The following is a 13,612-nucleotide window of genomic DNA, read 5'->3' as shown; positions in this document are numbered from 1 at the left end:
TCCTACCTAATTGCTGGGTGATGCATGGGGCCAAGACTTCGACAACCGAGACATTTGTTCACGGAGAAGCACTTCTGCCTAGAGATGCCTAGTCCAGACTGAACACAGTTTCTACAAGACGAGAAATGAATGGTCGATTTCGAAGAACACAATTTGTTTGTCGTCGAGAAGGCGCTCACGCTTACACCTTGTGCTCGTCGGAGGAGGCAAGATTGTGGGCTACGAGAGCAGCACCCTGACGGCCAAAAGCCTCCATCAGGCATTGAGGGAAAAAAAAAGACAGAGATAGCCAGCAGTAAGAAACTAAGCAATATGTAATTTCTTGAACATCATGAAACTCGTGATAGTGACCCTCGGCCATGGTGCAGTTCATCTTCCGATACCCCAAGATGGAAGGCGGTCAGCGATTCTGCCGCTCAATCATGGGCTCACCTCAACAGCCCGCAAGCTCCTCGTCCGATGTAGCTCCAGTCGCTTTTTCAACGACTCAACCACGACCATCCCGACGACCCTCTAACAAACCCTCACTTCGATCTCTGCTCCTCGTATTCCCCGCGATCCGAGCCCCGCGCTCGTCACTCAATGGCCGCAATGGCCACCCAGAACCCCCCAGTGCCACAAGAGAAGCTCGGTGTCCCATCTCGAAACCCTCTACCTCTATCTGCGTCGCAAGAAGCACAAGTTCGAGATATCTTTTACCAAAAAGTCCGAAAGGAATGCGCCGACGAGATTAAAGGTACGTTATCGCAACATCATGTCCCAGAGCAAGCCTGCTTTGGGTGCAACGGATATCATCAGGTTATATGGATCACTAACACAATCTTCCAGCCTTCGCTGCATGCGCTCTCGGCCGAACATTCACAGTCTCCTTCGCCTGCCGAGCCGAGCACCGTGTAATGAATAACTGTATGAAGCTCCACGCCACACAAGACGTACACGACGAAGCACGTGAGGAGTGGTTCGCCCTAAGGATAGAGCGCCAGAGGGAGAGGGAGCGTAAAGCCAGAGTTGCGCAGGCACAGGAGGACTTTATGCGTGAGTGGTGGGGTTTGCCAGAGCATGTGAGGTTGTCGAGACAGAAGGAGATGGAGCAAAGAGGGGAGAGGGTACATGGACTTACAGCAAAGGATCGACCAAGGAATTCATGATATCAGTATGAAAAAGGAAAGCGAAGGAGAACGGGAAGAGTGGTTGCATCTGTGGCGTTTGGGTCGGATTTCTACGACAAAAGACATCTACGCTGCTCTATGAACGGGAGCCATGAACGAGACACGGGCGATGGATGGGACTTGTAAGAATATGAGAAGCGAGATGCAACTGTACAAGAGTAATTGTATAACTAAACTACCTATCACCCTCTCCCAGGTAGGTAAGATCTCAATGGGCTCAATTCAATTGGTGTCGCCCACAGCAACTGAAGTCTGATTAACCATCATAGTTGTACAAGTTACACCCATGTTGACAATAGTCAGAGTTAAGTTGCTGCGGGCGACACCAACTGAGATGAGCCCATTGGAATTTAACTTATCTGGGAGAGGTTGACCCAACTATTGATTGTATTAAAGAAGGTTAAAAGAACAAAGATTACATAACTAAACTATGACGGGCATTGCTTCAGACACAAGCCAAACCAACGATGACATTCACGGACCCTTAGACCGAGATAAGAGAACAGACGACTGACCAGGTTGAGTTAAGAGCATGCAGCCAACGCCCTTGTCACGCAATATCGAAACAAGCTGTGCCTCTGGGCCTCATTACCCCAAGATCATCGTGGAGACTTTCTCAACATGGTAAAAACAAATTGTGATAAGTTACCGCCAGACGCTGCTTATTGATCAACCACTGCACCATTACTACTGCAAGCCTTGAGTTCTCTAACGGAGAATCCACTATCTTGACTCGGATAGATTTCAAGTGGTTGATGGAAAGTTCATGTATGTAACAATAGGGTTACGTGCATCAAGCGGTGAACCGTCGAGTTTCAAGATATTCTAGATAGTCAAACGGGAATAAGAAATGTTAATGAGGCCCTCGTCTAGACCCAACCTTTCTTTTTTCTCTCAGTTATTCCCAAAGAAATACTTCCCCAGATCCAACACTTTACTGTACTTCTCATCCTCAATAGGCTGGTTGATCCTCCTCTTCAGCTCATACCAACTTAGACTCTGTCTTACTGCATCCTCCCATCACATCAAATCACCCGCCATCTCTATTCCCAAAAGCCAGTAAAATCCATCCCCGTCCAACCCAATCAATTTATGCCCCAGCCAATCGCACAGTCTCTTCCCCTCACTCCAGCGCGTCTCCAGGGCGCTTAGGATGACTGCTGCAGTGTGATGGCCCCGCCGATTGGCTACTTCAGCAGGGGATGCTATTTTTGTGTCCCCTGTTTGTTGCAAGGATGGGAATGTTAGTGTTAGTCGGAGCGCTTAAACGATGAAAACTCGATGGATGAGATATAATATCAATCACTCACTGTTCTTTTCGGTATTTGTTTTCTGTTTCTGTTGGTTTTATGTTTTGCTGTTGTTTCTGTTTTGGACATTAAAAACTCTTGGACTTTTGTGGATTTACTTTCTCAATTGATCATGAAGCGGTAGCAGCAGCATCAACAAAACAACCCCTCGTCTTGTCCTGTCCTGTTTATTTTTGATACCCCGGATTGTTATATCCTCTTCTTCTGAGAAGAAGCGTCGCATTTGTTTAGTACGAAATATCACTGTTTGAAACAGAAAATGTCGACTCCAACCCCAGGAGGATTCTCGTTATTCCCGAGTCCCAACTCGTCCAAGCCGCCGCCTGCTTCACGAAATCAGACCCCTCGACCTCGTCGCTCCGAGTCTCGTGAGCGCAGAGCAGGTACACCTAGCGAACGACGGGCCGCTACACCACAGCAGAACATGGTTCCCGAAACATCTCAGTCGCCTGAACCTACTTCACCACCAAGGAATAATGGACGACAGACACCGCAGAACAGATCGCATACACCGATTGAATTTGATCCTATTCGCCAACCGCAGCAGCCTGAACCTAAACCTGTGAAAGTCCAACGACCAAGACCGACAGTTCAGATTCCTGGACGAGCAGATACTGGAAATATTCAAGGACCGACACTTATTCGCAGCAGTAGCGATCGATCACGGAGTTCCATAGCAAAGCCTCCTCTGGGTGGTGAAGCTCCTGCGCAGCCGCTACGCTCTATCTTCCCAGCTTATAATCCGGAACTACCACTGAACCAACAAAACTATGTTCCCCAAGAGACTCGACCTGCCGAGATTCCACGAGCTGTTATTAGTCGCCAGACATACCATGAAACACCAGCTGGAGCCGCCCCGAGAAACCCACCAGTTCGAAGCCCGGTGATTAGCCCTATGAGCATCCAATCTACACAGCCGCCCTCATGGCCGCATCGTGGCATGCAGCAACAACAGGAGCCACCGCTTATTCCAACAGTTAGTTCAAATGAGTTGCTCAAGAACTATTGGAAAGTTGCGAATGGATGGCAGGCCTCGCCGTCTGAGGGAAGGGTGTACTGCATGAAGTTGACACAAGAGAAAGACGCCCCCGTTTACAGTCTATCATCTGCAACTCAGCCCTTTTACAACCTCCGCTTGGATCCAACTTCAGCGTCGGCTTATGTGACTCTCACAAGGCATGATCCCAACAAGCCCTATAAAGCACCGAAGCCTGAAGCAAGTTCTTCGGCAAGCAGCATTATTAGCGGCGTTGTCGGCCACAATAGCAACAGCTCGGGTAACAAAATCACCGACACAAAGCATTGGCAAGAAGCTCTTACTACGACTCTGGAAGAAGAGTCGAGGAGGCATCCCCCCAATGATGGTCTCGTTGCACTTCTCATGCCCACACCGGCTACTAAGATGGCTGTTGAGAGATCGCAAGATCCCGCATCTGTCATGCTGGCCGAGAGGGAATGCGCACGTCTTGTGTGGGATGAGGATAGTTCACATCACTTCCTCGTCCATCCCGCTCTCGCAACACCCTTCTGCGTCACCATCGAGCGTTCACCCTCATGGTCTCGCGTAGAGTACACCCTCGAGCATAACGAATCACCCCAACATCTCGCCAAGCTCACCCGCGATGGTACGGGTAGCGGCTGGCTAGAAATCGACACAGGCATCGCCTCAAAGATTGAATCCTACTTCATCGTCGACGTAGCCGTAACAGCGCTTCTCCTTGTCGCCCAAGCCGACGAGAAGAACAACCCCATCATGGAAGCTTTCGAGCCCCCGCCACCTCTGATCCTGACTGCCAAGCAAGAAAGGCGTTTCAGCAAGATGGGCAAGCGTGAGGAAAAGAAGAAGCGCAAGATGGAAGCCTTCGAGATCGATGTCGAAAGCCAAGACGAGAGTCTCGGCAAGGGCAAGCCGAAAGAAAAGGAGGACAAGCTCCCCTTCTTGCTCCGCGTGATCGTCAAGATCGTAAAGGGTCTGTTCGCGTGCTTCATCTGGATATTAACGATAAGTTTCCGATGCGTCGGGTTCGCATTCAAGGGATGTTATAAGTGCATTGGATCGAAGTATTAATCAACGGCGATATTGAATCATGATGTAACGGAACGCATGGAATTTTCCTAATCGAGCGCAAGGAAGTTCGGGAATTTTAACGTATTTTCATATTTTTTGTATCATGTAGAATCATACACCCACGGCGTTCTTGAAGGGGGGTATCTATTAGCTTTGCTTTTCTTGAATGTGCAAAGCGAAGCCGTTAACGTAACGAATAAAACACGAGGAAATGACGATTTTTAAAAGACTGCAGATGGTTCCTTCGTTTCTCCTCCTCTATCGCTTTCTTGCTCGAATCATGATCTTCTTTCCTTTGCGTGTAGTTCCTCCGGATGTCTTCGTCTTTGCCATCTTTGCGCGCTGGATCTCGAGTTCGTGCTCGGCGTCTGTGAGGACCTTGAGCTTTTTGCGAGCGTTTTCGAGTTGACTGCGGAGACGGCGGAGGGACTTGACGCGCTCCTCCTCGTCTTTGCCACCCTCTTTCTTCTCGTTGTCTTCATCGTCCATATCCAGGCGGTCCCCTAATATCTCTTCTCGTTCTTGCTCGTCGTCCATGAATACAATCTTTCGTGGGGCCTTGGGTTTTGAAGGGGCGGTGGCGAAGTCGAATTCGGAGTCGCTGCCATCGTCTTCCTCTTCCTCCTCATCTTCGTCCAGTTTATCGAATCCTCGGGTGAGGACTACCTGCTCTTCCAACTGGGCAACTTCCTTCGAAACAACCTGTCGCATCGTTCGAACGTAGCCCAGATCCTGGGTCTTGAGGAGTCGCACGGTATCAACGTCCAAGGATTTGTTTCCTCGATCGCCTGCGACTGTACCCTGCCATTTCTTGCCATCCTTGAGTTTGGAACCAGGTCCCTTTCGGGACATCATGCCAAAGTAGAATTCATCTTCATTTCGCTCGTCGGCCTTGGATTGGAGGTTCTTGAGCGTCTTCTTCTTCTTGTTGAAGTCTTGAGCACGAAGGGTGTAATCCTGCGACGAGTTAGAAGCTGGCGGTTAATTGGTGGGGGATTGGACAAACCTTGTGCTTCTCAAGAAGACCGAGTCTCTTACGCTCCAAAGGTTGAGCTCGCTCACGGTGAGGTCGCCGCGCGACGGCATTTCGCATAGACGACATTTTGGCGGGTTGTGGTATGTGTTGCGACGAGATGTCTGGAGCCGCGCTGGGTGAAGAATTAATGGGTGTCTGAACAGAGCTTGGAAAAGCGGCAGAATTTTTGAATTTTTGGCGGTAAGTCAAAGTCAAATTGTGGCGTAACCAAGCGCATCAGCCACATTTGATGTTGACTTTAACACGCGACCGGAAGCTAGATTCAGTTCCGCCGATAAACGGGTAGGCCAAGCTTAAAAACGAATGGCTTATTCTCGGACTTCGCTAAGAAATAATACCAACTTGGCGAGCTTGTTTCTCATCTTAATTCTTTGTAGGGCTTACGAGTCGATGATCTCCTTGAACAGGTGGCTTGGCCAGGGGTTTCAGTTTGTCAGCCCGCTGACTTTTGGCTTTTCAGCGCACACGACAGCTAATGTACCCCTGAAAGCCAATACAGGGCAGCTGAATCTAACTGAGCTAAAGGATAAGGAGAATAAAACATTGGAACCAATGCCTTCCAACTGCTTTTTGAGATCCAATGATAGGCTTTCGTCTAGTTAAGCCTCGCGTCACAGTCTAAGCTCTTGTTTCTCTTTGTGTTTTAAAGTAATACAAGAATCGTGCATGGACTGATCGCTCATCTCCCTCCACTCAGTATGTCATAGTGCCTGCGGATCTCACGTTAATCGTCTAGTTATTCTTAGAAAGCTTGCGTGTCAGAGTGGGGGAGCGACACTAATACAGGGCAGTCAGGAACTGTTTGACTCCTTGTCTTAGGATCCTTGCTTACTGCGTCTTTGATCCCGTATAAGATCTGACTTGACCCCGATCCCCTTTCATGTTCTTTCAGCATTGAGTCCTTCCCTTGACGGTCTCAATGGTGACCTGAATTGACCCTGGATTTCACTCATTTTCTTTCCTTTTTCTTGTGTCTTGTAACCATGGGCGTAGCTCTACCTTTTACCGCATCGAGGGCGATATTCTCACTTCTCATTGCGTCGCTAGTATTTTATGGTCTTTTCCACCAAATATCGAGTCCCAGCTCTCCCAGAATCAGTTTCATTCCCAGCAGCTATGACTGGAGTAGACACACAATGCGGCATCCATTGGATGCGAGTAAATTGGTCAAACCACCGCGCGGGTCGCCTGCCGAACTACCCCGAATCCAATACGACTTCTCAAACCCAGAATTGAGAAAACGAGAACTTGCAACAGCGGAGCAGCGCCGAAAAGAGGTCAAGCAAGCTTTCCAAAAGACATGGGCTTCATACGAAAAGTTCGCATGGGGACGCGATGAGTTGAAGCCATTGAGCTTAACAGGTACTGATACCTTTGGTGGGTGGGCCGCTACCATCTGCGACAACCTCGACACGCTATGGCTCATGGGTATGAAGCGAGAGTTTTACAAGGCTGTCGACTACGTTTCTCGCATGGACTGGGATTTGCCTACTAGTGACGGGTTCAACGTTTTTGAAACCACCATCAGACATCTTGGCGGTTTACTCTCAGCGTATGAGCTCAGTGGAGAGAGCGCCTTGCTGGCCAAGGCGATTGAGATAGGAGATTTGCTGTATGGCACTTTCGATAACGCCGAACATATGCCACCGCATACTATCAGATTCAGAGATCTCAAGGAGGGAAGAGGTCGCCCCGAACCGCGACAGAGTGCTGCTAGTTTGGGCAGTATGAGTATGGAGTTTACTCGTCTTTCGCAGCAGACGGGAAACCCCAAGTACTACGATGCGATTGACTTTATCACCAGTGCATTTGAGAGAACACAAAATGAGACTGCAATTCCTGGACTATGGCCAATTCAGATTAACGCGCAGGATGGTTTCCGAGTTACCGACGACACGTTTGGCCTGGGCGCTAATGGCGACTCGCTTTATGAGTATCTCATCAAGCAGTACGTTCTTCTGCAGGGTCTCGAACCAAAGTATGAGAAGATGTATGTCAAGGCTGCCGACGCTGCTATTAAGCACTTGATGTTCCGACCGATGTTGCCGGAAAAGGAGGATGTGCTTATGTTAGGTGAAGCTGATATTGCTCCCCGAAGTAAAGAGATCAGATTGAAGACAGACGTCGAGCATCTCACCTGTTTTGCAGGAGGCATGTACGCCCTTGGAGGAAAGGCTCTAGGACGAGACGACCACGTTGTCATTGGCGAGAAACTCGCTCGAGGATGCGCAAAAGCCTACTCCGCCTACCCAACCGGCCTCATGCCCGAAATCGTCCACGTCGAACGCTGTCCAACTCTAGAGCCCTGCGACTTTAACCCAAGCTCCCACAAAAAGCCCCTCGGTTTCCGCGCCAGAGATTCAACTTACCTCCTTCGCCCAGAAACCATTGAGAGTATCTTCTACCTCTACCGCATCACCGGAAAGGAAGAGTTCCGCGATATTGCGTGGAACATGTGGACTTCTATCCGTGCCGCTGCTGAGACGAAGGAGGCGTTTGCGGCGGTGGAGGATGTTGGTGCTGAGGAGGTCAAGCTTAAGGATTATATGGAGAGTTTCTGGATGGCGGAGACGCTGAAGTACTTCTATCTCATTTTTGCTGATGAAGAAGTTATCAGTTTGGATGAGTGGGTGTTTAACACTGAGGCTCACCCTTTGAAACGGGGGGTGAATTGAAGGGGGGTTATATAAAAACATGGATAAAAGAAACTTTATATTAAAATAAAGTCTATAATCTAACCTCTATATCCAATATGAGCCTTTTTAACTGGTTCGCGGTCATAACAGGAAATGTAGTGCCTCGCGAACGTCTACTTTGTAGGCTTAAGAAGTAGTCTGGTGATAACATCAACTTGAGCCTCAATGTCTGAATCCAACTTGTACAGCATTATGAGTGTGCCCGGGGCTTCCAATCAGTAATGGAGCCACCCTAAGTACACAACACAGCATTATATCCCGTCACAAGCCGATTGACAATTCTTACTACATTTCTTGAAGGCGGCGAATCAAGTAAAGCCGTTATCCGCCATCATCAAGCCCTTCCACATTATCTCACTGCCGTGCGTCATAATTTAGGATCATCCTTTTTGCAGTCACCGCGAGGTCTCTTCGGGTACGAGATTGCCCGTTCTGATGACCAGACCTCCCGGTCGTTCGGCTCTTCCAACCAGATCTGAAGCATGTTCGATTTAATGACTGTGTGTCTTGTCAGCTAGACACTCAAGGAAGCCTTACTAGGTGGACTCACCTGGGTATTGAAGGTTGCCTTGGCTTGGACTGTTTTTTCCTGCTTGCAGTGTATGGCGCAGCATTATACATGGGCTGTACTTGAAAGTGGCGTTGTTGCTGACTCTGAATTGTTCTTTGGCAATGGGATAGCAGCCTTGGAAGATCTTTCTTCTCTCAATCCGTCTCTCGCTATATAAACGTCTAATTGTTTATCTACTATCGCTTTTTACTCACTTCCTGCTCGTGAGTTGCTCATGAGCATCAACCCTTGCTCGCGAGCAATGCTCTTGGCATGACTTACTCATGAGCAGCTCCGGAGCAACCATGTAATTGCTTTTTGAAACAGAATTTACAAGTCTGACCCTGCCGATCATTCTCGTTAAGGTTAGTGGAATGACGTGCCAAGGCACCTTGTGCTTCAACGGCCAACGGCAGGAGCCCCCGGGCATGCTTGTTCAATTACGCGGGAGGGTCGTTCCGCCCCCGAGTCTTGCTCATGAGCATCAACCGGGAAACAAGTCAGAGCAAACTCAATAGTGAGCCTCAAATAGATCTCGCATAAATTCGAGCATTTTGCGAACCATTACAATGTGCTGATACAAACCACTTTTGCCTTTATTATTCGACAGTCAACAAGGCAACAACCCCCGTTTCTTATGCATATCCTCCGTTATGGGATACCTTTCAAGCTATACTGATCTGTTCTCAGTCTGTGGCGGCGCGACACGTGCTGGTCTTGGAGGCTCCAGGGCAAAAGGACACCTCGAGAAGGCTTTGGCAGAAGTCGATGGACTTTTTGCTGGCTTCGTGTACCTTGATGCAACTGAGAGCACAAGCCCAAGTGCAAATGGCCCTCGAGATGATCTTTCACAGGAGCTTCAAGCATTATGCGCTGCGACTTCCTCCAACGATGCAGCAGACTCACAGCCTTACGCCATGCACAATGACGCTCGTGCCCGCGAAATCGCCTGGTCTTCTATCCGCACAGTCCGCGATGGGATGGCGGCTCTTTGGAATCATTTTGTCGAAGTTGCAGCCAACTTGGACAATCCCGCCATCAACAACATTCTTGCCGGCTACCAAGATGCCAAAGGACTCCGACAAACAGGCGCGATTGCTTTTCGAAACACGGTGACTGGGCTGGTCCCAGACGACCTCTGCAAGGTATTTGCTTTCTGCAGCTTATCCTACGTCGTTTCTTGTCTGTTGTACTCCAGAAATCGGATAGCAGAAGGCGACATCCTTGCTGGCATTCGTCTATGGTTGGATGCTTTGGAGAAGGAGGATGAGCGGGAGGCTTTCAAGCTGCTTGCCGAACACCTTTGGCCCGAAGCACGAAACCATCTTCACTTCATGGACTTTGGCATGGGAAAGCAGTCTCAAAGACTAGCGACCAGTTTACGGCGTGGTGTAACTCCCTCATCTGTACTTCCAACCTGCACAGCGCCCGCCTCGCCGTCTTTCACTAACCTCGGCCTCGGCCACCAGTCATTATCGAGATACAATTTCCAGAGCGATGTTCGCCACAGCGAGGACAACACTTCAGTCCATCCAGCATCACATGTCCACTCCGAAGGAATAGACCCTTCGCTCCTCGACCTACAACGAGCAAGAGATAGATTGTCAATGTATGCTCAGGACCTCACACAGTTGACACATGACGAGTGTGACTTTTCTCTTGTTTTATCCGGTCCTCCAGAACCCTACCCGACTCTATCACCGACTCGCTGGCAAGATTTCGACCCAGGCCCGTTCTGTTCTATCGACTTTGAGATGGGGTTGATTGGGAATAATGAACTCGCCATACCCCCGGCCTCGGCGCAATCGCCTCTTACATATGACTCGCCGAGACAACTGCCAAGCAGCCAACCTCATAATCCATCGCCTTCAATGACAGCAAACGAGTCCGATACGATAACACAGCTTCAGGAGACCTCTGTGTTCAGAGCTGTGGTGCAGTTTATCCATGAAAACGCATGTTTCTGGTATGACCTTGCCGGTGGCGGACTGGCATCTAAGGACTTTCGATCGTGTCTTGCCTGGTGCCAAGAGAGATTGCCACAAAAGACACAGATACAAACATCTTTCATTCAACCTCTGTCATCACAAAAGAACGAGCGCGATCTGGTATCGCGTGGTATAGTTGCCATTGCGGAAGCATTCTTCGAGCGAGGATTACTACAAGACCGGAAGGATATCGAGTGCTATATGGTACTGGCAGGATATGTAAGTGGGATGCAAAAGACGTACAGTTGAACTCCACTAACTATCTTCAGTTGTTGTTCGACGATCAAACGGCATATCGAGAGTTCCGTGGTTGGATCCGTGGTTTCCACACAAGCCCATCGCCGTCTGTGTCCACAACACAGAAGTCTGCTCCCAAGTTCGTTACGCATCACTTGACACCCTCCCTACAGGGCTTTGCTGATCAATTATCAGGAAAACTTTCTCATGCGCCGAGTGCGACCACACTACCGATCGGTTATACAATCTGAAGAGGCATGTGAAGCTGCAGCATAGCAACAGCGAAAGAAAGGTCCCTACGAAAAGAAGGTCTCGTAAGGCATAGAATTTGTCACTTCTGCAATCCCAAGAGTCTTTATATCATTACCAACAGGGGGCAATGAAGGCGTATCTATGGAAAAACACGTTTTGTGGGCGACATGCCATCAAAACAACGATATTCATGAAATTGATAACTGGTTAACTTGAACATGTCACAAATACTTTGAGAACTTTTGACTTCTTTACCATGGAATCTTCGAGTTTCTTTGACACGTCCAGGAGGCTATTTCCCGTAAATAACAACTTTTCCCCCAATACGTTCCAACCGCCTTGCACCTCATGCCGCCTTTGCTGCATCGTTCTTCTTGGTCTTGTTCTTGCATGGCTTGGTGTCGCTCGTCTTGGGTCTCGGTTTGGCGATTGCCCGTTCGTAGGACCAGACATCCGTAGAGGAAGTAATGTCTTTGAGTTCGTAAAGCCATGTCTGTAACATCACAGGTTCTATATACTGTCAGTATAAATACAGTGGGGATACTGGACGATGTTATTACCCTGGTCGCCCCTCATTTCCTGCATCTGTCTAAGTTGCTCTTCGGTAGGCATGCTGCTGTACAAACGGGAATACACTTATGAGCGAACGGTAAAGTATGACATTGTGAGCTTTTTCCCTCTTCGTTTCCATTTCCTCAATCCGTGGGCTTATTATATGTGTTTTTTTTTTTTATCGCAGGCTTTGCGTTACTACGGACTCGGCTCCAGTCTTGCTCACTTATCGTATTGGAGCTGCTTGGAGTTTTTCATAATCCAGCTCCGGCTCCAACTGCGTAAGCTCAGAAACCAATAGCGTACTGGAGCACCTACTTCTTTACTACTCCACGGTTTTCCCAATGGTTTCGCAAAACAAAACCGTTCCCTGTCGACGGTACAGTGCGCGGATGCAGGAGTGGTGTGGTCCGATGTGCTGGCTCTGAGAGCCACGCCCTGGCTCCGGAGCATTCAGCAATACCTAGGTACAGACGGGAGTAATACATGTCAATGTCCCGCAGTCAATCGTGGTCAACGCGGTCAACGTGGTCAACCCGCGGTCAGCCCGCGGTCAATGTCTGTGCTATCCACTGGCTATTTCTCATTACTAGGTATATTTGTTCAGATAAAATACTTCGAATCTAGTATTTACCCCTGTCTAGTCTGCGTCCTGTCCTATCTGACTAGGCTGTTCCCCTGCAACAAATTCTCACCAAATTCAGTGCCTCCCTTCTCACTAAATATCCCCATTTTATTTATCTCCTTCAACTCTACTGCCCTTCCGGAAATAAGAGGGTGAAAGAGTGCCAGGATTGTGAAGCACCTCCCAGCTTGTCTAGAATTCACTAGTATTAGCCCTACGCTGTAGCCTGGCCACTTTTTCATTATGAAGCCAAAGAACCTTAATCAAGTACGAGTTGGGAACGAGACAGGCTTAGCTTCAGCGATCTGCAGAGTACTGTCAGTTTCCGTTGACGGCGCCGCGTTTCTTTCTTCCCAAGGTCCTAGATAATCTTTTGGGCACAACATGGATGTTGCTGCGCGGAGCGACTAAAGGTAACTAACTCGTTGGAGAGCAGCCGAGCAAGGTGTTTCTTTTCTTTTTCTTCTTCTTTTCCCCCTCTCTTTTTTTACTTTTCCACACGCCCCCACCCCCTTTCCCTTCTTTTTTTTCCCATTCGTTCTTTTATCCGTTTCCTTCTTTTTCTTTTCTTCTTTCTCCTTGACACCAAGACACCCTGTATAACAAAATCGGCTTGTTAGCTTAGCGTTGAAACACCCAGCATTAGCGGCTAGAACCCAGCATCCATTGCTGATGTAGTCTTAATATCTAGTTGACGGTTATTCCGTCATACAGCTTGATTAAACACCCCTCCCCCAATACCCCAAACTCACGATACAGGACGATACTCCTCCCGCAGCATCATTGCTAGGTGCCGACGGGGTGTCATGGCAGATCACGTGCCTGCAAATTCTTGGGCTGTTTGTACTGGAAACCCGACTTTTTTTGCAAGTTACCTTCTTCACTGCCTTACGGGAACACCATCGCGGCAGGGAGCGGTTTTTGGACATAAATAGATGACAGAATAAGCTATTAAATGAATGTTGAGAGAACATGCCTCATGTCAAGGCTTGACTCATGAGGTCAGGTTCTTCAATACTAAGTTGACAGGCTTAACTTGCCATCCGACATTTCATGGATGTCTCAAGGCCACCTTTTCCCGTGATGGTGGTGTATGTACACCTGAACCCCTGTAGTGTTGTATGATAGT

At 48.7% G+C, this 13,612-nt stretch overlaps 6 protein-coding genes across 6 annotated transcripts; 4 read left to right on the top strand and 2 right to left on the bottom strand.

The window, feature by feature from the left end:
- Positions 1-480: 480 nt before the first annotated feature.
- Positions 481-1,589, top strand: B0J16DRAFT_343944 (cytochrome c oxidase biogenesis protein Cmc1 like-domain-containing protein). Its single transcript, XM_046128134.1, has 2 exons — positions 481-736; positions 829-1,589. The coding sequence occupies exons 1-2, from the start codon at positions 583-585 to the stop codon at positions 1,146-1,148; spliced, it is 474 nt and encodes a 157-aa protein (XP_045981037.1). The 5' UTR covers positions 481-582; the 3' UTR covers positions 1,149-1,589.
- An 896-nt stretch (positions 1,590-2,485) lies between these two features.
- B0J16DRAFT_149809 (uncharacterized protein) lies at positions 2,486-4,676 on the top strand. Its single transcript, XM_046122034.1, has one exon. It carries the CDS (start codon positions 2,739-2,741, stop codon positions 4,545-4,547), a length of 1,809 nt encoding a protein of 602 aa, XP_045981036.1. The 5' UTR covers positions 2,486-2,738; the 3' UTR covers positions 4,548-4,676.
- Positions 4,677-5,876, bottom strand: B0J16DRAFT_149808 (small-subunit processome). The gene is made up of 2 exons (XM_046122033.1): positions 5,554-5,876; positions 4,677-5,504 (listed from the first exon to the last, which is right to left on the bottom strand). The coding sequence occupies exons 1-2, from the start codon at positions 5,647-5,649 to the stop codon at positions 4,806-4,808; spliced, it is 795 nt and encodes a 264-aa protein (XP_045981035.1). The 5' UTR covers positions 5,650-5,876; the 3' UTR covers positions 4,677-4,805.
- Positions 5,877-6,255: 379 nt separating this feature from the next.
- On the top strand, positions 6,256-8,340 carry B0J16DRAFT_149806 (glycoside hydrolase). The gene has a single exon (XM_046122032.1). The coding sequence runs from the start codon at positions 6,567-6,569 to the stop codon at positions 8,256-8,258; it is 1,692 nt and encodes a 563-aa protein (XP_045981034.1). The 5' UTR covers positions 6,256-6,566; the 3' UTR covers positions 8,259-8,340.
- A 977-nt stretch (positions 8,341-9,317) lies between these two features.
- B0J16DRAFT_373203 (uncharacterized protein) lies at positions 9,318-11,512 on the top strand. The gene is made up of 3 exons (XM_046130520.1): positions 9,318-11,036; positions 11,087-11,193; positions 11,250-11,512. Exons 1-3 carry the CDS (start codon positions 9,483-9,485, stop codon positions 11,377-11,379), a joined length of 1,791 nt encoding a protein of 596 aa, XP_045981033.1. The 5' UTR covers positions 9,318-9,482; the 3' UTR covers positions 11,380-11,512.
- Positions 11,513-11,652: 140 nt separating this feature from the next.
- B0J16DRAFT_385674 (uncharacterized protein) lies at positions 11,653-11,918 on the bottom strand (the record flags this gene model as incomplete). Its single annotated transcript, XM_046131515.1, has 2 exons — positions 11,653-11,816; positions 11,867-11,918. The coding sequence occupies 2 exons, from the start codon at positions 11,916-11,918 to the stop codon at positions 11,653-11,655; spliced, it is 216 nt and encodes a 71-aa protein (XP_045981032.1).
- Between the last annotated feature and the right edge of the window lie 1,694 nt (positions 11,919-13,612).

Source organism: Fusarium flagelliforme (assembly GCF_020744385.1).
Source record: "Fusarium flagelliforme strain FIESC 12 MPI-CAGE-AA-0113 chromosome Unknown B0J16scaffold_5, whole genome shotgun sequence".
NCBI classification, from domain to species: Eukaryota; Fungi; Ascomycota; class Sordariomycetes; order Hypocreales; family Nectriaceae; genus Fusarium; species Fusarium flagelliforme.
This window is presented reverse-complemented; position numbering and strand designations above follow the sequence as displayed.

Bases quoted from the DNA above. Each gene is read 5' to 3' on its own strand.
- B0J16DRAFT_343944 (XM_046128134.1), top strand. From the start codon at position 583: ATGGCCGCAATGGCCACCCAGAACCCCCCAGTGCCACAAGAGAAGCTC. The intron at 737-828 runs GTACGTTATCGC...ACAATCTTCCAG, and splicing joins ATGCGCCGACGAGATTAAAG to CCTTCGCTGCATGCGCTCTC.
- B0J16DRAFT_149809 (XM_046122034.1), top strand. From the start codon at position 2,739: ATGTCGACTCCAACCCCAGGAGGATTCTCGTTATTCCCGAGTCCCAAC.
- B0J16DRAFT_149808 (XM_046122033.1), bottom strand. From the start codon at position 5,649: ATGTCGTCTATGCGAAATGCCGTCGCGCGGCGACCTCACCGTGAGCGA. The intron at 5,505-5,553 runs GTTTGTCCAATC...AACTCGTCGCAG, and splicing joins GTCTTCTTGAGAAGCACAAG to GATTACACCCTTCGTGCTCA.
- B0J16DRAFT_149806 (XM_046122032.1), top strand. From the start codon at position 6,567: ATGGGCGTAGCTCTACCTTTTACCGCATCGAGGGCGATATTCTCACTT.
- B0J16DRAFT_373203 (XM_046130520.1), top strand. From the start codon at position 9,483: ATGGGATACCTTTCAAGCTATACTGATCTGTTCTCAGTCTGTGGCGGC. The intron at 11,037-11,086 runs GTAAGTGGGATG...AACTATCTTCAG, and splicing joins ATATGGTACTGGCAGGATAT to TTGTTGTTCGACGATCAAAC. The intron at 11,194-11,249 runs GTTCGTTACGCA...ATCAATTATCAG, and splicing joins ACACAGAAGTCTGCTCCCAA to GAAAACTTTCTCATGCGCCG.